A 23112-nucleotide genomic window follows, 5' to 3' on the forward strand; every position below is an offset into this window, starting at 1 on the left:
CGAATTGCTTGGAATCTATCGGAGGAATCGATTCCTCTACCCCCCCCCCTCACCACCACATCCACCATTGCTCAGTCGCTTCAGGTCACGCAGCAGCAGACAGCAAGAAGCAGGCAGCAGGCAGCAAGCAGCAAGCAGCAGGCGTTGGCTCCGTGTGAACGCTTCCGAAGACGGCGCGCGGGCGATCGGGACTTCTATTCGGTAAACTTTGAACGTTGCGCAAAATCGTTGAATTAATTTAAATTAACAAAAAAGTTACGGCGTTGGCGGCGTTCGCCGGTCACCGGGGTGCCCGGGGCCCGTCGCCCTGGTCGGTAGGGTATTCTAGGCGAGCGCGGGGGGCCCGAGAGCCCGTCGGGGGCCTATAGGGGGAGGGGTGAAAAAAAGTTTTAAAAGTTACATTGACGATCAAACAGCAGCAGCAGTAGCATCATCATAATCAGCAGTGTCATCAGCAGCAGTTGTGTCAGCAGCAGTAGCATCAGCAGTGTCAGCAGCAGTGTCATCAGCAGCAGTGTCATCAGCAGCAGTGTCATCAGCAGCAGTGTCATCAGCAGCAGTGTCATCAGCAGCAGTGTCATCAGCAGCAGTGTCATCAGCAGCAGTGTCATCAGCAGCAGTAGCATCACCAGTAGCCGTAGCATCAGCAGTGTCATCAGCAGCAGTAGCATCACCAGCAGCAGTGTCATCAGCAGTAGCATCAGCAGCAGTGTCATCAGCAGTAGCATCAGCAGCAGCTTTATCAGCAGCAGTGTCATCAGCAGTGTCATCAGCTTTATCAGCAGCAGTGTCATCAGCAGCAGTGTCATCAGCAGTGTCATCAGCAGTGTCATCAGCAGCAGTGTCATCAGCAGCAGTGTCAGCAGCAGCAGTTGCTTCATCATCAATAGTGTCATCAGCAGCAGTGTCACCAGCAGCAGTGTCATCAGCAGCAGTGTCATCATTAGCAGTGTCATCAGCAGCAGTGTCATCAGCAGCAGTGTCATCATTAGCAGTGTCATCAGCAGCAGTGTCATCAGCAGCAGTGTCATCAGCAGCAGTGTCATCAGCAGCAGTGTCATCAGCAGCAGTGTCATCAGCAGTAGCTTCATCAGCAGTAGTGTCACCAGCAGCAGTGTCATCAGCAGCAGTGTCATCAGCAGCAGTTGCTTCATCAGCAGCAGTGTCATCAGCAGCAGTGTCATCAGCAGCAGTTGCTTCATCATCAGCAGTGTCATCAGCAGCAGTGTCAGCAGCAGTAGTGTCATCAGCAGTGTTAGCAGCAGTAGCATCAGCAGTTGCTTCATCAGCAGCAGCGTCATCAGCAGCTTCATCAGCAGCAGTAGCATCAGCAGTAGCTTCATCAGCAGCAGTATGATCAGCAGCATCATCAGCAGCAACTTCATCTGCAGTGTCATCAGCAGCTGCATCAGCAGCAGTTTCATCAGCAGTGTTAGCAGTAGCATCAGCAGTAGCTTCATCAGCAGTAGCTTCATCAGCAGTAGCTTCATCAGCAGCAGTGTCATCAGCAGTGTCAGCAGCAGTGTCATCAGTAACTTAATCAGCAACTTCATCAGCAGTGTCATCAGCAGCAGTATCATCAGGAGCAGCTGCATCAGCAGCAGTATCATCAGGAGCAGCTGCATCAGCAGTGTTAGCAGCAGCATCAGCAGCAGCATCAGCAGCAGCTTCAGCAGCAGCTTCAGCAGCAGTGTCATCAGCAGTAGCAGCATAAACTCAGCAGCAGTAGCATCAGCAACAGTGTCATCAGTAGCAGTAACAGCAGTAGCAGCATTAAGAGCAGAAGCATGAAGATCAGCAGCATCAGCAGCAGCAGCAGTGTCATCAGCAGCAGCTTCATCAGCAGTAGCAGCATAAACTCAGCAGCAGTGTCATCAGCAGCAGTGTCATCAGCAGTTGTCATCAGCAGCATCCGCAATAGTAGCACCAGCATCATCAGCATCATCATCAGCAGTAGCGTCACACAACAGCATCATCAGCAGTAGCAGCAGCATCGGCAGCAGCGTCACACAGCAGTGTCATCAGCAGCATCATTTCCAACCCCGTGGTGCTGATGATGATGATCGTGATGGTGTTTGTGTCGATGGCGATGATTGCTGCTGCTGATGTGTGATCCTATAGTCTAGGGGCACCCCCAGTGGCAGCTGTCCCTGTTTGTGAGTCTCCTGTCAGTAGTAGTAGCGGTAGCGACGATTTGCTGGATTGTTTTCCCTGCCTGTGTGTCTGTCGTGTGTTTCAGGAGTTGGCCATCATGCTTCGGCTGTTGCTGCTTGTGCTGGTGGTTCGGCCTGCACTGATGGAGGTGTTCACATCAATAGGTGACGCACGCGCAAACATGCACGCAAACACTCGCACACGCAAATACGCACGCAAACACGCACACGCACACAAACACGCACGCACACACGCACACAAACACACGCACAAACACGCACGCAAACACGCACGCACACAAACACTCACACACGCACACACACACGCGCGCACACACGCGCGCAAACACGCACGCAAACACGCACGCACACAAACACGCACGCACACAAACACGCACGCACACAAACACGCACACAAACACGCACACACACGCAAACACGCACGCACACACACAAACACGCACACACACACAAACACGCACACACAAACACGCACACACAAACACGCAAACACACGCACACACACGCAAACACACACACGCAAACACACGCACACACACGCAAACGCACAAAACAAAGACAAAGGTCCCTTGTGTAGCCTTTAACAGACTGTCGGGGCAAGCGCTGTTAGCCGGATTTCTCTTTTTTTCGAAGGTAAATAATCGAAAACGTAAAATTAAGCACGGGCACGCGAGCACAGCCACCTTGTTTCTTCAAACTTATTTATGAACATCATTTTTTTTGACCGGGAACCAAGGTGGGGTGGGGAGGGGGGGGGGGGTCCAGGCTGCTGCAGTAAGCGGCAGAGGTCGCAAACGGGTTTTGATTCCTTACCTGTACCCGTAACCGGCCGCACCAGGGTCGCAAATGGGTACCCGTACCCTACCCAATACGCGGCTACCCATACCCGGCCGGGTACGGGTAGGGTACGGGTATCGGGTACCCGATTGCGACCTTTGGGATGAAGCCATGTTGCAGGCGCGGGTGGGTTGATTCTAGGAACTTGAATTGTGAGAAGAGACAAGACGTTGGGAAATGAGTGACAAACGGCGACTCACCAGTGACTCACGGCCTACCCGTACCCGGCCGCACCAGGGTCGCAAATGGGTAACCGTACCCGTACCTGGCCGGGTACGGGTACCCGTTCCCTACCCGTACCCTACCCGAAATGAGTGACAAACGGTGACTCACCAGTGACTCACGGCCTACCCGTACCCGGCCGCACCAGGGTCGCAAATGGGTAACCGTACCCGTACCTGGCCGGGTACGGGTACCCGTTCCCTATCCGTACCCATACCCTACCCGAAATGAGTGACAAACGGTTACTCACCAGTGACTCACGGCCTACCCGTACCCATACCCGGCCGCACCAGGGTCGCAAACGGGTACCCGTACCCGTACCTGGCCGGGTACGGGTACCCGTTCCCTACCCGTACCCGTACCCTACCCGAAATGAGTGACAAACGGTGACTCACCAGTGACTCACGGCCTACCCGTACCCGGCCGCACCAGGGTCGCAAACGGGTACCCGGCTACCCATACCCGGCCGGATACGGGTAGCCGGGTATTGGGTAGGGTACGGGTATCGGGTACCCAGTTGCGACCTCTGGTAAGCGGTTAAGAACCACTGCTCCAGATGATGTACAATACAGGGTGCTTGAAAACAATGTTTTAACGCTTATATGGCGACTATCGGGTTTTTTTAAATGGAAAAATAACAGATAATAATACTCCAAAGCTGCAGACGCAATAACTAATGTCACGATAAATGTTTTTTTACCCTTCTATCTGGCAACAAAACTGACACCTTTTTTACAGTGGGCGTTCGACACTTCACGTGGCCTCAGCGTGCACATGGCCTGGCACAGGCACCGTGGTGACGTCACCGCCACTTAGTGGCGAATGGCGGTTGTTGTTGTGTTTTTGCAACTCCCTCCCTCTGTCTCCCTCTGTCTCAGGACACATGAGCGAGCTGCTCGACACCGAATCGGACCTCCTGCGCTCTCTCGACTCGTACATCGCCGAGCAACAAAGACGCCTGCACAGCCTGAGAGCGTGAGAACAGCAGCAGCATCAGCAGCAGCATCAGCAGCATCAACGTTATGATCATCAGCAACATCATCAGCAGCATCGTCATCAGCAGCAGCAACATCAATATCAGCAGCAGCATCAACATTATGATCATCAGCAGCAACATCATCAGCATTGTCATCATCAACAGCATCGTCATCATCAGCAGCATCAGCAGGAACATCAATATCAGCAGCATCGTCATCATCAGCAGCATCGTCATCAGCAGCATTGTCATCAGCACTATCGTCATCAGCAGCAGCATCATGATCATCAGCAGCATCAACATGATCAGCAGCAGCATCAACATCAGCAGCGTCATCAGCAGCATCATGATCAGCAGCGTCATCAATATCAGCAGCGTCATCAGCAGCATTGTCATCAGCAGCATCGTCATCAGCAGCATCATCATCAGCAGCATCGTCATCATCAGCAGCAACATCAATATCAGCAGCATCATCAGCAGCATTGTCATCAGCAGCAGCGTCATCAGCAGCATCGTCATCAGCAGCGGGGGGAGAGACACACAAACTCCAAATACACAGCCATCGTCAGAGTCAAGATCGAACCCACGACCTCCTGTACACCGGGCAAGGCAGTTTACATGTCGCCACATGTAATCTCCAAATATACAGCAGCAGGCATCAGGGTCGGGATTGAACCCACAACCTCCTGCATACCAGGCGATGTAGATAACATCTCCTAGTCACCCACCCACTCCACCAACTCACCCACCCACTCACCCACTCACCCACCCACTCACCAACCCACCTACCCACCTACTCACCCACCCACTCACCCTCCCACTCACCCACCCACCCACCCACCCACTCACTCACTCACTCACTCACTCACCCACCCACTCACCCACCCACCCACCCACTCACCCACCCACCCCCTCACCCACCCACTCACCCACTCACCCACCCACCCCCTCACCCACCCACTCACTCACCCACCCACCCACTCACCCACTCACTCACCCACCCACCCACTCACCCACCCACCCCCTCACCCACCCACCCCCTCACCCACCCACTCACCCACCCACCCACCCACTCACCCACCCACTCACCCACTCACCCACCCACTCACCCACCCACCCCCTCACCCACCCACCCCCTAACCCACCCACTCACCCACCTACCCACCCACCCCCTCACCCACCCACCCAACCCACCCACACACCCAACCACCCAGCCACCCACAAAACCCACCATCCCCCTCCACTCACCCACCCACTCACCCACCCACTCACCCACCCACCCACTCACCCACCCACTCACCCACCCACCCACTCACCCACTCCCTCACCCACTCACCCACCCACTCACCCACTCACCCACCCACTCACCCACCCACTCACCCACTCACCCACCCACCCACTCACCCACCCACCCACTCACCCACCCACTCACTCACCCACCCACCCAGCCACCCCCAAAACCCACCATCCCCCCCCCCCCCCCACCGCTCTCCCCGCGCTCTCCCTCGCAGGTGGGCGGAGTCTATACAGGAAGTCCGCCGCTCCGCGACCCTCGACCCGGAAGGGTTCCTGGGCAATCCGGTCAACGCCTACCGGCTACTCAAGCGGCTGGGGCAGCAGTGGCGGCCGCTAGACGACACGGCCATCATGAACCCGGCCACCGGTGGGTAGCAAGCAAGCCGCACTCGCTCACTCACTCAGCTTTCATTCACTCAGCTTTCATTCACTCAGCTTACACTCGCTCACTCATTCACTCACTCACTCGGCTTACACTCACTCACTCATTCACTCACTCATTCACTCACGCAGCTTTCATTCACTCACTCATTCACTCGCTCACTCATTCACTCAGCTTTCATTCACTCAGCTTAAACTCGTTCACTTATTCACTCACTCAGCTTTCATTCACTCACTCATTCACTCACTCAGCTTTCATTCACTCACTCATTCATTCACTCAGCCATCATGAACCCGGCCACCGGTGGGTAGCAAGCAAGCCGCACTCGCTCACTCATTCACTCAGCTTACATTCACTCAGCTTACACTCACTCAGCTTACACTCACTCATTCACTCAGCTTTCATTCACTGAGCTTACACTCACTCATTCACTCAGCTTACACTCACTCATTCACTCAGCTTTCATTCACTGAGCTTACATTCACTCATTCATTCACTCAGCCATCATGAACCCGGCCACCGGTGGGTAGCAAGCAAGCCGCACTCACTCACTCGCTCATTCACTCACGCAGCTTTCATTCACTCACTCACTCACTCATTCACTCACTCAGCTTACACTCGCTCATTCACTCACTCATTCACCCGCTCACTCATTCACACTCAGCTTACACTCGCTCATTCACTCAGATTTCATTCACTCGTTCATTCACTCAGCTTTCATTCACTCAGCTTACACTCGCTCACTCATTCACTCGCTCACTCATTCACTCAGCTTACACTCACTCAGCTTACACTCACTCAGCTTACACTCACTCATTCACTCGCTCATTCACTCACTCAGCGTTCACTCACTCAGCTTACACTCGTTCATTCACTCAGCTTAGACTCACTCATTCACTCAGCTTAGACTCGCTCAATCACTCAGCTTACACTCACTCACTCATTCACTCGCTCATTCACTCACTCAGCGTTCACTCACTCAGCTTACACTCGTTCATTCACTCAGCTTAGACTCACTCATTCACTCAGCTTACACTCGCTCATTCACTCAGCTTACACTCATTCACTCACTCATTCACTCAGCTTACACTCATTCACTCGCTCATTCACTCAGCTTACACTCGCTCACCCACTCATTCACCCACCCACTCACCCACTCGCTCGCCCACTCACCCAGAGCTGCGGTTTGTCTCCGTCTCCCTCTTACCCAGAGTTCCTAGCGAACATATCTGCCCAGCGTCTGTGGCTGCCCACTGAGGAGGGCGTGACGGGGGCAGCCAAGGCTCTGATGCGTCTCCAGGACACGTACAGGCTGAGCACGCGCGACATTGCAGACGGGAACCTACCAGGTACTCGCTCACAGAGGTACTCGCAGAATCACAAAGAGACTCACTCTTCTTCTTGGTTCTTTCGGTAAAGTCACGTAGAAGGGAAATAATAAAATAATAAAAATAAAACATCATAAAGTAATATAATATATAAAAATTGTATTATTTTATGATTTCCCTTCTACGTGATGACTTTACCGAAAGAACCAAGAAGATGAATCCCTGCAGTCACGAAAGCTTTAAATCGAAATTCATGGTTTTTTTTCTTCAAATTTTCTTGCTGTGGTTTTCACACCTGATGATGATTGCTTGTGTTCCAATCGAAACGTCGTGATAAATTTATTGTTTAATTTTTATTATTTTATTATTTCCCTTCTACGTGATGACTTTACCGAAAGAACCAAGAAGATGAATCCCTGCAGTCACGAACAGCTTTACATCGAAAGAGACTCACTCTGTGAGACATTCTATGTCTGTGGCTGCTACAGCCTGAGCCGGGTCTCAGAACCTTAGTCCTCTGAGTCTCTAAACTCTGAGTCCCTGAGTCTCTAGACTGTGAGTCTCTAGACTGTGAGTCTCTAAACCCTGAGTCTCTCGACTGTGAGTCTCTAAACCCTGAGACCCTGAGTCTCTAGACTGTGAGTCTCTAGACTGTGAGTCTCTAGACTGTGAGTCTCTAAACCCTGAGTCTCTAAACCCTGAGTCCCTGAGTCTCTAAGTTACTCCACCCACTCGCTCCCTCATTCACCCGCTCCCTCATTCACCCGCTCATTCACCGCTCACCCACTCGCTCACCCACTCGCTCACCCACTCGCTCCCTCATTCACCCGCTCACCCACTCGCTCCCTCATTCACTCGCTCCCTCATTCACTCGCTCCCTCATTCACTCGCTCCCTCATTCACCCGCTCACCCACTCGCTCACCCGCTCGCTCCCTCATTCACCCGCTCATCCACTCGCTCATCCACTCGCTCACCCACTCGCTCCCTCATTCACCCGCTCACCCACTCGCTCACCCACTCGCTCATTTACTCGCTCGCTCGCTCATTCAGTCTCTGAGTCTCCAATCCTCGAGTCTCCGAGTCTCTGGACCCCGTAACCCTTCCTCTCCCCACCCCGCCCCACCCTCACCCACTTGCTCACCCACTCGCTCACCCACTCGCTCACCCACTCGCTCACCCACTCGCTCACCCACTTGCTCACCCACTCGCTCACCCACTCGCTCACCCACTCGCTCCCTCATTCACCTGCTTACCCACTCGCTCACCCACTCGCTCACCTACTCACCCGCTCACCCACTCGCTCACCCACTCGCTGACTCATTCACCCGCTCACCCACTCGCTCACCCACTCGCTCATTCGCTCGCTCGCTCATTCAGTCTCTAAGTCTCTGAGTCTCTAATCCCTGAGTCTTTGAGTCTCTGAGTCTCTAATCCCTGAATACCTGAGTCTCTGAGTCTCTAATCCCTGAGTCTCTGAGTCTCTAATCCCTGAGTCTTTGAGTCTCTGAGTCTCTAATCCCTGAGTCCCTGAGTCTCTGAGTCTCTCAACCCTGAGTCTCTGAGTCTCTAATCCCTGAGTCCCTGAGTCTCTAATCCCTGAGTCTCTAAGTCTCTAATCCCTGAGTCTCTGAGTCTCTAATCCCTGAGTCTCTGAGTCTCTAATCCCTGAGTCCCTGAGTCTCTGAGTCTCTCAACCCTGAGTCTCTGAGTCTCTAATCCCTGAGTCTCTGAGTCTCTAATCCCTGAGTCTTTGAGTCTCTGAGTCTCTAATCCCTGAGTCTCTGAGTCTCTAATCCCTGAGTCCCTGAGTCTCTGAGTCTCTCAACCCTGAGTCTCTGAGTCTCTAATCCCTGAGTCCCTGAGTCTCTGAGTCTCTCAACCCTGAGTCTCTGAGTCTCTAATCCCCGAGTCTCTAAGTCTCTAATCCCCGAGTCCCTGAGTCTCCAATCCCCGAGTGTCCGAGTCTCGTAACCCATCTCTCCACCCCGCCCCACCCTCACCCACGGTCTCTCTCCCTGTGTGTGTGTCTGTGCGCTCGCTCATTCACGTCCAAGACGCGATGTACCACGTCGCTCTCCCTGTGTGCTCGCTCATTCACCCGCTCACCCACTCGCTCATCCACTCGCTCACTCATTCACCCGCTCACTCATTCACCCGCTCACCCACTCGCTCACCCACTCGCTCACCCACTCGCTCACCCACTCGCTCACCCACTCGCTCGCTCATTCAGTCACCGAGTCTCTAAGTCTCTAATCCTTGAGTCTCTGAGTCTCCAATCCCCGAGTCTCCGGACCCCGTAACCCTTCCCCTCTCCACCCCGCCCCACCCTCACCCACTTGCTCACCCACTCGCTCACCCACTCGCTCACCCACTCGCTCACCCACTCGCTCACCCACTCGCTCATTCAGTCTCTGAGTCTCTGAGTATCTAAGTCTCTAAACCCTGAGTCCCTGAGTCTCCAATCCCCGAGTCTCTGGACCCCGTAACCCTTCCCCTCTCCACCCCGCCCCACCCTCACCCACTCGCTCACCCACTCGCTCCCTCATTCACTCGCTCCCTCATTCACCCACTCGCTCACCCACTCACTCACCCACTCACTCACCCACTCGCTCACCCACTCGCTCACCCACTCGCTCATTCAGTCTCTGACTCATTCACCCGCTCACCCACTCGCTCACCCACTCGCTCACCCACTCGCTGACTCATTCACCCGCTCACTCACTCGCTCACCCACTCGCTCGCTCATTCAGTCTCCGAGTCTCCGGACCCCGTAACCCTTCTCCCCACCCCGCCCCACCCTCACCCACGGTCTCTCTCCCTGTGTGTGTCTGCGCGTGTCCAAGGTGCGATGTATCGCGACGCTCTGTCTGCTCGCGACTGCTACGACCTGGGCCGCGTCGCCTACACGGAGGGCAACTACCGCCACACGCAGCTCTGGATGCGGCAGGCGCTGCGCATGATGCACCGAGGAGGAGGGGGGGAGAGACGTGGGGCGGAGGGCGGAGAAGCGGAGGAGACACCGGGGGGTGGAGGATCGGCGGTGGAGGGGGTGGAGTGGCTGACGGGGGCGACGGTGGTGGACGAGGTGGGCGTGTTGGACCACCTGAGCTTCGTGGCGTTTCAGCAGGGCAAGACGGAGGAAGCGTACTCGCTCACGAAGCGGCTGCTCATGCTGGGTACGAGTGATGGGGGGGGGGGGTGGGGGGGGGGGGTGAGCGGGTGGGTGAGCGGGTGGGTGAGCGGGTGGGTGGGTGAATGAGCGAGTGAGCGAATGAGTGGGTGAGCGAGTGAATGAGCCAGTGAGCGAGTGGGTGAGCGAGTGGGTGAGCGGGTGGGTGAGCGGGTGAGTGGGTGAATGAGCGAGTGAGCGAATGAGTGGGTGAGCGAGTGAATGAGCCAGTGAGCGAGTGGGTGAGCGGGTGGGTGAGGGAGCGAGTGGGTGAGCGGGTGGGTGAGGGAGCGAGTGGGTGAGCGGGTGGGTGAGCGAGTGGGTTAGCGGGTGGGTGAGCGGGTGGGTGAGTGGGTGGGTGAGCGGGTGGGTGAGGGAGTGAGTGGGTGAGCGGGTGGGTGAGCGAGTGGGTGAGCGGGTGGGTGAGCGGGTGGGTGAGCGGGTGGGTGAGCGGGTGGGTGAGGGAGTGAGTGGGTGAGCGGGTGGGTGAGCGGGTGGGTGAGCGGGTGGGTGAGCGGGTGGGTGAGGGAGTGGGTGGGTGAGCGGGTGGGTGAGCGAGTGGGTGAGCGAGTGGGTGAGCGAGTGAGCGAGTGGGTGAGCGGGTGGCTCAGCGGGTGAATGAGCGAGTGGGTGAGCGGGTGAATGAGGGAGCGAGTGGGTGAGCAAGTGAATGAGCGAGTGGGTGAGCCGGTGAATGAGGGAGCGAGTGGGTGAGCGAGTGGGTGAGTGAGCGAGTGAGCGAATGGTTGAGCGAGTGAGCGAGTGGGTGGGTGAGCAGATGAATTAGCGAGTGACGAGTGAGTAAGCGAGTGAATGAGCGAGTGGGTGAGCGAGTGGCTCAGCGGGTGAATGAGCGAGTGGGTGAGCGGGTGAATAAGTGATAGAATGAGCGAGCAAGTGAATGGGCGAGTGGGTGAGCGAGTGGGTGAGCGAGTGACGAGTGGGTAAGCGATTGAATGAGTGAGTGGGTGAGTGGGTGAATGAGCGAGTGAGTGAATGTGCGAGTGGGTGAGCGAATGTGCGAGTGAGTGAGCGGGTGAATGAACGAATGTGCGAGTGAGTGAATAAGCGAGTGGGTGAGCGAGTGATAGAGCGAGTGTGTGCATGGCAGCTGGTCCCGTTACCACCTTGATCTCTGTGGGTTACACGGGGTCAGGTGGGCTAGTTCTGGAATGTGTCTGTGTAGAGGAGAGGCTGCCACATCTCTCACCCCATATCCATCTCCCCATCTCCCTCCTCACCACTACCGCCTCCCAGACCATCTCACTCTCTCCCCATCTCTCACACCCCATCTCCCCATTTCTCTCTCCGCATTTCTCCCCCCATCTCTCTCCCCACCACCACCACCGCCTCCCAGACCCATCTCACTCTCTCTTCCCATCTCTCTCTCCATCTCCCCATCTCACTCTCCCCATTTTTCTCCCCATCTCACTCTCTCTCCCCATCTCCTCAGACCCGTCTCACTCTCTCTCCCCATCTCACTCTCTCCCCCCATCTCTCCCCAGACCCGTCTCACTCTCTCTCCCCATCTCCCCATCTCACCATCTCTCTCCCCATCTCCCCATCTCACCATCTATCTCCCCATCTCACCATCTCTCCCCATCTCCCCATCTCTCTCCCCATCTCCCCATCCCCCCATCTCTCCCCATCTCACTCTCTCTCCCCATCTCACTCTCCCCATCTCCTCAGACCCATCTCCCCATCTCCCCATCTCACTCTCTCTCCCCATCTCTCCCCATCCCCCCATCTCTCCCCAGACCCGTCTCACTCTCTCTCCCCATCTCTCCCCATCTCCCCATCTCCCCATCTCCCCATCCCCATCTCACTCTCTCCCCATCCTCCCATCTCCCCATCTCTCCCCATCTCTCCCCATCTCCCCATCTCACTCTCTCTCCCCATCTCTCCCCAGACCCGTCTCACTCTCTCTCCCATCTCTCCCCATCTCCCCATCTCCCCATCTCCCCATCCTCATCTCACTCTCTCCCCATCCCCCCCATCTCCCCATCTCTCCCCATCTCTCCCCATCTCCCCATCTCTCCCCATCTCACTCTCTTTCTCCCCATCTCCCCATCTCACTCTCTCTTCCCATCTCTCCCCAGACCCGTCTCACTCTCTCTCCCCATCTCTCCCCATCTCCCCATCTCTCCCTATCTCTCCCCATCTCCCCATCTCTCCCCATCTCACTCTCTTTCTCCCCATCTCCCCATCTCACTCTCTCTCCCCATCTCTCCCCAGACCCGTCTCACTCTCTCTCCCCATCTCTCCCCATCTCCCCATCTCCCCATATCCCCATCTCACTCTCTCCCCATCCCCCCATCTCCCCATCTCTCCCCATCTCTCCCCATCTCTCCCCATCTCCCCATCTCTCCCCATCTCACTCTCTTTCTCCCCATCTCCCCATCTCACTCTCTCTCCCCATCTCTCCCCATCTCCCCATCTCCCCATCTCCCCATCCCCATCTCACTCTCTCCCCATCCCCCCATCTCCCCATCTCTCCCCATCTCTCCCCATCTCCCCATCTCTCCCCATCTCACTCTCTTTCTCCCCATCTCCCCATCTCACTCTCTCTCCCCATCTCTCCCCAGACCCGTCTCACTCTCTCTCCCCATCTCCCCATCTCCCCATCCCCATCTCACACTCTCCCCATCCCCCCATCTCCCCATCTCTCCCCATCTCTCCCCATCTCTCCCCATCTCTCCCCATCTCCCCATCTCACTCTCTTTCTCCCCATCTCCCCATCTCACTCTCTCTCCCCATCTCTCCCCAGACCCGTCTCACTCTCTCTCCCCATCTCTCCCCATCTCCCCATCTCCCCATCTCCCCATCCCCATCTCACTCTCTCCCCATCCCCCCATCTCCCCATCTCTCCCCATCTCTCCCCATCTCTCCCCATCTCCCCATCTCTCCCCATCTCACTCTCTTTCTCCCCATCTCCCCATTTCACTCTCTCTCCCCATCTCTCCCCAGACCCGTCTCACTCTCTCTCCCCATCTCTCCCCATCTCCCCATCTCCCCATCTCCCCATCCCCATCTCACTCTCTCCCCATCCCCCCATCTCCCCATCTCTCCCCATCTCTCCCCATCTCTCCCCATCTCCCCATCTCTCCCCATCTCACTCTCTTTCTCCCCATCTCCCCATCTCACTCTCTCTCCCCATCTCTCCCCAGACCCGTCTCACTCTCTCTCCCCATCTCCCCCCCTCTCCCCATCTCCCCATCTCCCCATCCCCATCTCACTCTCTTTCCCCATCTCTCCCCAGACCCGTCTCACGAGCGTGCGCAGGGGAACTTCGACTACTTCTCCCGGGCTCTGTCCGCCAAGCGGAAGGGCGACGACGAATCTCACCTCCTCACCACCGGCATGCTCAGCGACTCCTCCTCCTCGTCATCGTCCTCGTCGTCCTCGAAGAGGAGGAGGAAGGACACGATGGGGGGAGAGAGACTCGGGGAGGAGGAGGTGGAGGAGGAGGTGGACGATGGGAAGAGTGCAAGATACATGAAGCTGTGTCGGGGAGAGGGGATCAAGATGGTGAGTCGCGGGGGTAGGCGACAGACGACCTCACGGCTCCCTCCGTGCCTCCCTTCCCGCTCTTCTCCGCGTCATCTCTCTTGTCCTCCACGTCTCCCTCTGTGTCTCCCTCTCTCTGTGTCTCTCTGTGTCTCTCTCTGTTTCTGTCTCTCTCTTTTTTTTAAATAATAACTTTGCTTTATGTAAACCCCCACCTCTCGCTCACTCTCTCGCTCACTCTCTCGCCCACTCTTTCGCCCACTTTCTCGCTCACTCTCTCGCTCACTCTCTCGCCCACTCTCTCGCCCACTCTTTCGCTCTCTCTCCCGCTCACTCTCTCGCTCACTCTCTCGCTCACTCTCTCGCTCACTCTCTCGCCCACTCTTTCGCTCACTCTCTCGCCCACTCTCTCGCCCACTCTCTCGCCCACTCTCTCGCCCACTCTATCGCTCACTCTCTCGCCCACTCTCTCGCCCACTCTCTCGCCCACTCTCTCGCCCACTCTCTCGCTCACTCTCTCGCTCTCTCTCTCGCTCATTCTCTCGCTCACTCTCTCGCTCACTCTCTCGCTCACTCTCTCGCCCACTCTCTCGCCCACTCTCTCGCTCACTCTCTCGCTCACTCTCTCGCCCACTCTCTCGCTCACTCTCTCGCCCACTCTCTCGCTCACTCTCTCGCTCACTCTCTCGCTCACTCTCTCGCTCACTCTCTCGCTCACTCTTTCGCTCACTCTCTCGCTCTCTCTCTCGCTCACTCTCTCGCCCATTCTCTCGCCCACTCTCTCGCTCACTCTCTCGCCCACTCTCTCGCTCACTTTCTCGCCCACTTTCTCGCCCACTCTCTCGCTCACTCTCTCGCTCACTCTCCCGCTCACTCTCTCGCTCACTCTCTCGCCCACTCTCTCGCCCACTCTCTCGCTCACTCTCTCGCCCACTCTCTCGCTCACTCTCTTGCCCACTTTCTCGCCCACTCTCTCGCTCCCTCTCTCGCGCACTCTCTCGCTCTCTCTCTCGCTCACTCTCTCGCTCACTCTCTCGCTCACTCTCTCGCTCACTCTCTCGCCAACTCTCTCGCTCTCTCTCTCGCTCTCTCTCCCGCCCACTCTCTCGCCCACTCTCTCGCTCACTCTCTAGCTCACTCTCTCGCTCACTCTCTCGCTCACTCTCTCGCTCACTTTCTCGCTCTCTCTCCCACTCACTTTCTCGCTCACTCTCTCGCTCACTCTCTCGCTCTCTCTCCCGCCCACTCTCACACCCACTCTCTCGCTCACTCTCTCGCTCACTCTCTCGCTCACTCTCTCGCTCACTCTCTCGCTCACTCTCTCGCTCACTCTCTCGCTCTCTCTCCCGCTCACTCTCCCGCTCACTCTCTCGCTCACTCTCTCGCTCACTCTCTCGCTCACTCTCTCGCTCACTCTCTCGCTCACTCTCTCGCTCACTCTCTCGCTCTCTCTCCCGCTCACTCTCTCGCTCACTCTCTCGCTCACTCTCTCGCTCACTCTCTCGCTCACTCTCTCGCTCACTCTCTCGCTCACTCTCTCGCCCACTCTCTCGCCCACTCTCTCGCCCACTCTCCCGCTCACTCTCCCGCTCACTCTCTCGCTCACTCTCTCGCTCACTCTCTCGCCCACTCTCTCGCTCACTCTCTCGCTCACTCTCTCGCCCACTCTCTCGCTCACTCTCCCGCTCACTCTCTCGCTCACTCTCGTTCTGCACGCAGCCCTTCTCGCAGTCCGACGGCCTCCGACGGGTAGCGCATATCAGCATGCAGAGCTCCCCATCATCTGCCACCGAGCACACGGCCTCCTCCATCGCCCACTGCTCCTTGAAGGCCGGCACGGCGTGGGTCAGCAGCCACGCATGGCGGAACTCCGGCCACACCCTGGCTCCGACCAGAGCGCGGAAGATGCCCAGGCTGCTGGCCGGACGTTTCCCCTCCAGGGCCACCTTCCTCGCCCTGTAAATGGCAAGCTTGGCATAGCCGACGAGCATTCTCTCCCTCTCTCACCCTCTCCCCCCTCTCTCCCCGCTCTCTCTCTGTATGCGTGGCACGTGCAGTGCCATGTGCAGTGTTTGTGATGTCCACACGTGACGCTGCACTCGATGTGTGACTTCGCATCGAACTCGGCTCCGGTGCTAACGCTGCTGGCAGCAATAACATTGGTTTGAAACTCTCTTTATTTTTTTTACAATGCAGAGGAAACAAGAAGATGCTCGGTGTAGTCGGCACTTTGCTTCGTTCATCATTTCGTAATTCTCTCTCTCTCCATCTCTCTCTCTCTCCCGCTCTCCCCCCCTGTGCAGGCAGCACCAATGTAGGAGACACTCTGCCCTCGGGGCAGCTCTCCAACGTGCCGTGGAGACGCACCGGCGTGCGCTACTCCAACAACGAGGCGTACTTCGACGTGATAGAGGAGGTGGATGCCATCATTGATCGCTCTGGTGAGAGAGAGAGAGAGAGAGGCAGAGACAGATAGTGGGAGAGAGAGACGCAGAGAGAGACACAGAGAGAGACACAGAGAGAGAGACAGAGAGACACAGAGAGAGACACAAAGAGACAGAGAGAGACAGATAGTCGGAGAGAGAGAGAGTGGGATACAGAGAGAGAGAGTGGGAGAGAGAGACAGAGAGAGACACAGAAAGAGAGAGACAGAGAGAGAGACAGAGACACAGATAGACAGATACACAGATAGAGACAGAGAGAGACACAGAAAGAGAGAGACAGAGAGAGACACAGAGAGAGACAGAGACACAGATAGAGACAGATACACAGAGACAGAGAGAGACACAGAAAGAAAGAGACAGAGAGAGAGACAGAGACACAGATAGACAGATACACAGATAGAGACAGAGAGAGACACAGAAAGAGAGAGACAGAGAGAGACACAGAGAGACAGATAGTGGGACAGATACACAGATAGAGACAGAGAGAGACACAGAAAGAGAGAGAGACAGAGAGAGACACAGAGAGAGACACAGAGAGACAGATAGTGGGACAGATACACATATAGAGACAGAGAGAGGGTGGGAGAGAGAGACAGAGAGAGACAGAGAGAGAGACACGGAGAGACACAGAGAGAGATACAGAGAGAGACACAGAGAGAGACACAGAGAGAGACACAGAGAGAGACACAGAGAGAGCGACAGAGAGAGACACAGAGAGAGAGACACAGAGAGAGAGACACAGAGAGAGAGACACAGAGAGAGACACAGAGAGAGACACAGAGAGAGAGACACGGGGAGAGACACGGAGAGAGACACGGAGAGAGACACGGAGAGAGACACGTAGAGAGACACGGAGAGAAACACGGAGAGAAACACAGACACAGAGAGAGACACACAGAGTGTGAGAGACTTTTGACTTTCAAAACACTTTTATTGCTGCCAGCAGCAACAGCACTGGAGCCGGTTTCGCTACACGAGGGGGTGGGTGGCCAGCACCACGCCCGACCGCCTTTGTCTCCCCAGTGGCGATGTTTACTCCGTGCCACCGCTACACCAGGTACTCATTTGAGGCTGAGTCGACCTTGGGGAGGTCTATGACCGGTTCAGATAAACGTCACCGGCCGTGGTCGTGAGCTGGAATCAAACTCGGGTCGCCGGGTTCGTAGCGCAGTGTATTGCTAACCACTGCGCCACCGCTCCCCTACACATACACTCACAGATGCACACAGTCGCATTTACTTACATATTCACACTTGTACTGTCTCCCTGTGTCTCTCTCTCCCCATGTCTCTCTCTCTCCCCGTGTCTCTCTGTCTGTCTCCCCGTGTGTCTCTCTTTCTCCCCATGTCTCTCCTCCCATCTCTCTCCCTGTGTGTCTCTCATCATTTCTCTCTCTCACCATGTCTCTCTCTCTCCCCGTGTCTCTCTCTCTGTTTCCACGTGTCTCTGTCTGTCTCCCCGTGTCTCTGTCATCTCCCCCCGTGTCTCTCCCCCCCGCGTGTCTCTGTCTCTCTCTCCCCGTGTCTCACCCCCCGCGTGTCTCTGTCTCTCCGCGTGCAGAACCCGCGTCTGCTGGACGATGTGAGTTTCCACCCGTGCGTGCGTTTCAAGCGCTGGGAGTCTGAGCGCGTTCTCTCCTTCATCCCTCCCGACGGGAACTTCCGGCTCATCTCCTATCACGTCTCCTCGCAGAGGTGACACGGAGACACACGCAGAGAGACACGCGGAGACAGGGAGACACACGGAGAGACACACGGAGAGACACACACAGAGAGACACACGGAGACAGAGAGACACGGAGAGACACACGGAGAGACGCACGGAGACACACGGAGACACACGGAGACACACATGGAGAGACGCACGGAGAGACACACGGAGAGACACACGGAGAGACACACGGAGAGACACACGGAGACACGCGGAGAGACACACGGAAACATACGCAGAGACACACGGAGAGATACGGAGAGACGCACACAGAGAGAGACACACGGAGAGACACACGGAGAGACGCACGGAGAGACGCACGGAGACGCACGGAGACACACACGGAAACACACACGGAGACACGCACAGAGAGACACACGGAGACACGCACGGAGAGACACACGGAGAGACGCACGGAGACACACGGAGAGACGCACGGAGAGACGCACGGAGAGACACACACGGAGACACACAGAGACACACGGAGAGACACACGGACAGACACACGGAGACACACACGGAGAGACACACAGAGACACACACACAGAGACACACGGAGACACACGGAGACACACACAGAGACACACACACATAGAGACACAAACAGAGACACTTACAGAGACACCCACAGAGACACACACGGAGACACACAGAGACACACACGGAGAGACACGCCCATCCTGGCCTGCGTGTGTCTCTGTCTATCTCCCGCAGCCTGGTGTCTATCCCCGTGTGTCTCTGTCTATCTCCCGCAGCCTGGTGTCCGTGCCCGTGTGTGTGCGCCACTCCGTGTCGTTCCGTGAGGGCGGTGGCGGCGGCGGGCGTCTGGAGCTGACGCTGGGGCCTCGGCACAGCGGCGGGAAGACGCTGGAGGCGGTCGTCGTCACGGCGACGCTGCCGCCCCCCGTGCTCGCCGTGGCGCTCACGGCAACGCAGGGGACCCACGCATTCGACCCCGTCTCCAAGGTGACGGGGGGGGGGGAGAGACGCGGGGGGGGTAGGGAAGGTACAAGGAGTGAGGGAGATAGGGGGGGATATGGGGAGAGGGAGGAGAGAGGGAGACGGGGGGGGTATGGGGAGAGAGGAGGAGAGCGGGAGGAGAGAGGGAGACGGGGGGGGTATGGGGAGAGAGGAGGTACAAGGAGAGAGGGAGGAGAGAGGGAGACGGGGGGGGGGGGGTATGGGGAGAGGGAGGAGAGAGAGTCAAGGGTGACACATCTTCTTGGTTTTTTCGGTAAAGTTACGTAGCAGGGAAATAATAAAGTAATAAAAATAAAACATAAAAAAATACAATTTTCACGACGTTTCGGCCACAACGCAAGCAGCCGTCCTCAGGTGAAGAACAGGTCTGTCGGGAAGACAGCGTCTGAATGAAACACCCCAGGCTTGGGTTTTTTACCATCGGGTTTAATTGTCTTTTCATATTAAACCCGATCATCTGAGATTGGGAGAAATCCGGTTTAATTGGTTCTAATTGCAGAACCACACTTCGCCAACATTCCAAGCTTAAAGAACTCACTGGCGCCCACGATTGTGGAAAATAAACTCGTGTTCATCAAGACCAACCTGCCCGCCGCATTCTACGACTTCCCCGTGCCCAGTGGCCCCCCGAGTACGATGATAGCAGCACCGACGAGGAAGCAGCCTGAGCCTTGGATCAGAGTTTCGTATTCATGAAACCAGGTTTTAATTCCCCCGAAATCTGGTTTAATTGTATTAAAGATAAAACCGATGCCTGCCGCTGGAAAAATCGGGTTTTTTCCACCCATGAGAGAGAGGGACAGAGGGGAGGTACGGGGGTAGAGGGAGAGAGATGTTTTCAGCGTGTTTTAATCATGCCTGTACTACATTTACGTGAAACTGCCCTTGCGGTTGTCTGTTTAATGGACACATCTCAACATGATAAATTGCAAGCCGACAATCCATTACACATCCCACAAATGAACCGAGAAAAGTAGAATTTAATTCTGAACAAGATCTTCAGACAAACATGTCAACACAACCGACATATCCTTCACATTCACACATTGCATAGCCATGAAAGTGCTGCTGCTGCAGTTGACACAGCCATCCAATGAGACGTCATGGATACAACTAGTGTCCGAAGATGCAACAGATTCTAGAGTAGCATGCAGTTTAGGGGAGAGGGGTACAGAGAGAGAGACGGATGCACACAGGGAGGGAGACACGGTCCATGCGTTGCCATCGGACGTGGGGTGACGCAGAGGTGGAACGAGGAGGACATGGAGACAGCTCATTCACTTGGTCTGTGGTGTTAAAGTGTCTGTCCCTCCTCCTAACCTCCCATGCCTTTCCTCCTCCCTCTCTTCACTCCCTCCCCTCCTCACCATGTCTCTGTCATCCTCCTATCTCCCTCCTCCTCTACCCCCCTCCCCGTGTCTCCCTCCTCCTCCTCCCCTCTCCCTCCTCCCTCTCTTCACTCCCTCCCCTCCTCTCCGTGTCTCTCTCCTCCTCCCCCTCCCCGTGTCTCCCTCCTCCTCCTCTCTCCCTCCTCCCCGTGTCCCTCCTTATTCCCCCTACCTCCCCCCTGTCCTCCCTCTACTCACCCCCTTGCGGTGTCCATGTTCCACCCTCCCCCGTGGTCGTGCTCCAGGTCCTGACGTGGGACATTGGGAAGATTAATCCCCAGAAGCTGCCGACCATCAAGGGCTCCCTGACACTGCAGTCCGGAGCACCGAATCCTGAGGAGAATCCCGTCATCAACGTCCACTTCAAGATCCAGCAGTTCGCCATTTCAGGTACGCGGGGAGCAGGTTGGGGAGAATCTGAGGACCCGTGGAGACCAGTGGAGAAAGGCCTGATGACCACAGTCCCGTCGGTGAGCTCCTCTGGCAGGCAAGGCTGCGTTGGCTGGGTCGCATAGCCCGCATGCCCAGCCAATGCTTGCCCAATCAGCTTCTAAACTTAATTTGGAGCTTTCGTGACTGCAGGAATTACTCTCTGGTTCTTTCGGTAAAGTCACGTATAACGATAAAATAATAAATTAAATACTAGCATACGACGTTTCGATTGCAACACAAACAATCATCATCAGGTATAAATGAAATAAAAACACAAATCTAGTATACTTAGACATGTAATGTAAAATTATTAAGTAGACTAGATTTGTGTTTCTATTTCATTTATACCTGATGATGATTGCTTGTGTTGCAATCGAAACGTCGTATGCTAGTATTTAATTTATTATTTTATCGTTATACGTGACTTTACCGAAAGAACCAAAGAGCAATCAGCTTCTGCTTGGCCGGATAGAGGGGGCTAAACGGGCATGGCAAGAATTAGGGGAGAGATGGAGTGATGCGGTACGGGAGGATGTGGAGCTGAGTGGACTTGCCGATGACCGGTACCAGCGGTGTCAAGATCGGCCTCTGTGGAGGAGGAGGCTCGTGAAGGACGCTGCTACTGGGCAGTTGGAGGCAGTCGCCCTCCAGAAACAACGGAGGGCAGAGGAGCGACGCTCACAGCAACGAGCGGAGTTCCGGGTGGCTAAAACACAGCGAGTTGGCACAGTAAGGGGCACAGGTGGTGCATCAGCCAGTCGTCTCAGTCGACCCTTGGCATCTGGGTCTATTCCCGTGACCTCCTGCCAGCAAGCGTATGACACTGCATGTGACCTCAACGTGCACATAGCCGGGTGGCTAAAACACAGCGAGGTGGCACAGTAGGGGGCACAGGAGGTGGTGGTGCATCTCCCGGTCCTATCTCAGTAAGTCGACCCATGGCACCTGCTGGGTCTGTCCTGTAACCTGTCAGCGGAAAGCCTCGCACACTTCAAGTGACCGCCTCAAAGTGCACATAGCCTGGCACAAGCGCCGTGGTGGTGACGTCACCGCCGCATAGTGGTGACTGGCAGCTGCTGTTGTTGCCGCCGCAGGGTTGAAAGTGAACCGTCTGGACCTCTATGGGGAGAAGTACAAGCCATTCAAAGGGGTGAAGTATCTCACCAAGGCTGGACGCTTCCAAGTCCGCACCTAGACACACAGAGACACGGGCAGACACACACACTCCATGGGGCGTAGATACGCACAGGGACGCAAAGACGTGGACAGGGATACGAGATGGAACACACACGGGGGACCTAAAGGTGGACACGGAAACATACGGAGAGACTCAGTGAGACACAGGGACAGAGAGGCTCATGGTAACATGGCGAGACAGGGAGACTGTGCAGAGGAATACGAGTGCAGAGATCCACGGGGATGAACGGAGACTTGGGAAAACATGGGGGGACACGGAGACACAAGCACGTGAAAACCACAGAGATGCACTTGGAGACACACAGACACATGGATACACACGGGCAACAATGTATACACAGGGGGACACTGAAAAACATTGGAACATGCTGAGACACACGGAGACACACTAGGTCACACGGAGGCACCATACGGGGTCACGTGGAGACACACTGTGTCACGTGGAGACACACTGGGTGACACAGAGACACACTGGGTCACGTGGTGACACACTGGGGTCACGTGGTGACACACTGGGTCACGTGGTGACACACTGGGTCACACGGAGACACACTGGGGTCAAGTTGAGACACGGGGTCACAGAGAAACACGTGGAGACACGGGGACCAATGGAGAGTTGGCTGAGGTGCAGTGTTTGTATGAATAAATGTGCAATGTGTGAAGTAAAGATCCCTCAGCTTCCACACACTCGTGTGTGTGTGTGCGTCCGCGCGCGCGTACACGTGTGTGTGGGGAGCGGTTAGCGCACTGCGCTATGAACCCGGCCACCCGAGTTCGATTCCCGCTCGCGGCCACCAACATCGGCGACAATTATCTGAGCCGGTCGTCGGCCTCCCTTAGGTCGACTCGGCCTCAAACGAGTACCTGGTGTAGCGGTGTTTAGTTAAACATCGCCACTGGGGGAGAGACAGAGGTCGCAACCGGGTACCAGATACCCGTACCCTACCCGATACCCGGCTACCCGTTTGCGACCCTGATGCGGCCGGGTACGGGTAGGCCGTGAGTCACTGGTGAGTAACTGTTTGTCACTCATTTCCCAACGTCTTGTCTCTTCTCACAATTCAAGTT

At 55.9% G+C, this 23112-nt stretch overlaps 1 protein-coding gene across 1 annotated transcript; it reads left to right on the forward strand.

Moving 5' to 3' along the window:
• The first annotated feature begins 143 nt into the window (after nt 1-143).
• Nucleotides 144-22087, forward strand: LOC144733192 (uncharacterized). Its single transcript, XM_078614985.1, has 12 exons — nt 144-201; nt 2240-2318; nt 4112-4208; nt 5721-5872; nt 7099-7236; nt 10060-10392; nt 13645-13926; nt 16196-16308; nt 17897-18030; nt 18802-19012; nt 20661-20805; nt 21942-22087. The coding sequence occupies exons 2-12, from the start codon at nt 2252-2254 to the stop codon at nt 22040-22042; spliced, it is 1773 nt and encodes a 590-aa protein (XP_078471111.1). The 5' UTR covers nt 144-201; nt 2240-2251; the 3' UTR covers nt 22043-22087.
• The last annotated feature ends 1025 nt before the right edge of the window (nt 22088-23112 follow it).

Source organism: Lampetra planeri, chromosome 45, assembly GCF_965212315.1.
Source record: "Lampetra planeri chromosome 45, kcLamPlan1.2.h2, whole genome shotgun sequence".
Taxonomy (NCBI): Eukaryota; Metazoa; Chordata; class Hyperoartia; order Petromyzontiformes; family Petromyzontidae; genus Lampetra; species Lampetra planeri.

Excerpts from the sequence above, each read along its gene's own strand:
- LOC144733192 (XM_078614985.1), top strand. The coding sequence starts at position 2,252 with ATGCTTCGGCTGTTGCTGCTTGTGCTGGTGGTTCGGCCTGCACTGATG. Across the intron at positions 7,237-10,059 it reads TGCAGACGGGAACCTACCAG|GTGCGATGTATCGCGACGCT; the intron begins GTACTCGCTCAC and ends CGCGTGTCCAAG. Across the intron at positions 18,031-18,801 it reads TATCACGTCTCCTCGCAGAG|CCTGGTGTCCGTGCCCGTGT; the intron begins GTGACACGGAGA and ends TATCTCCCGCAG.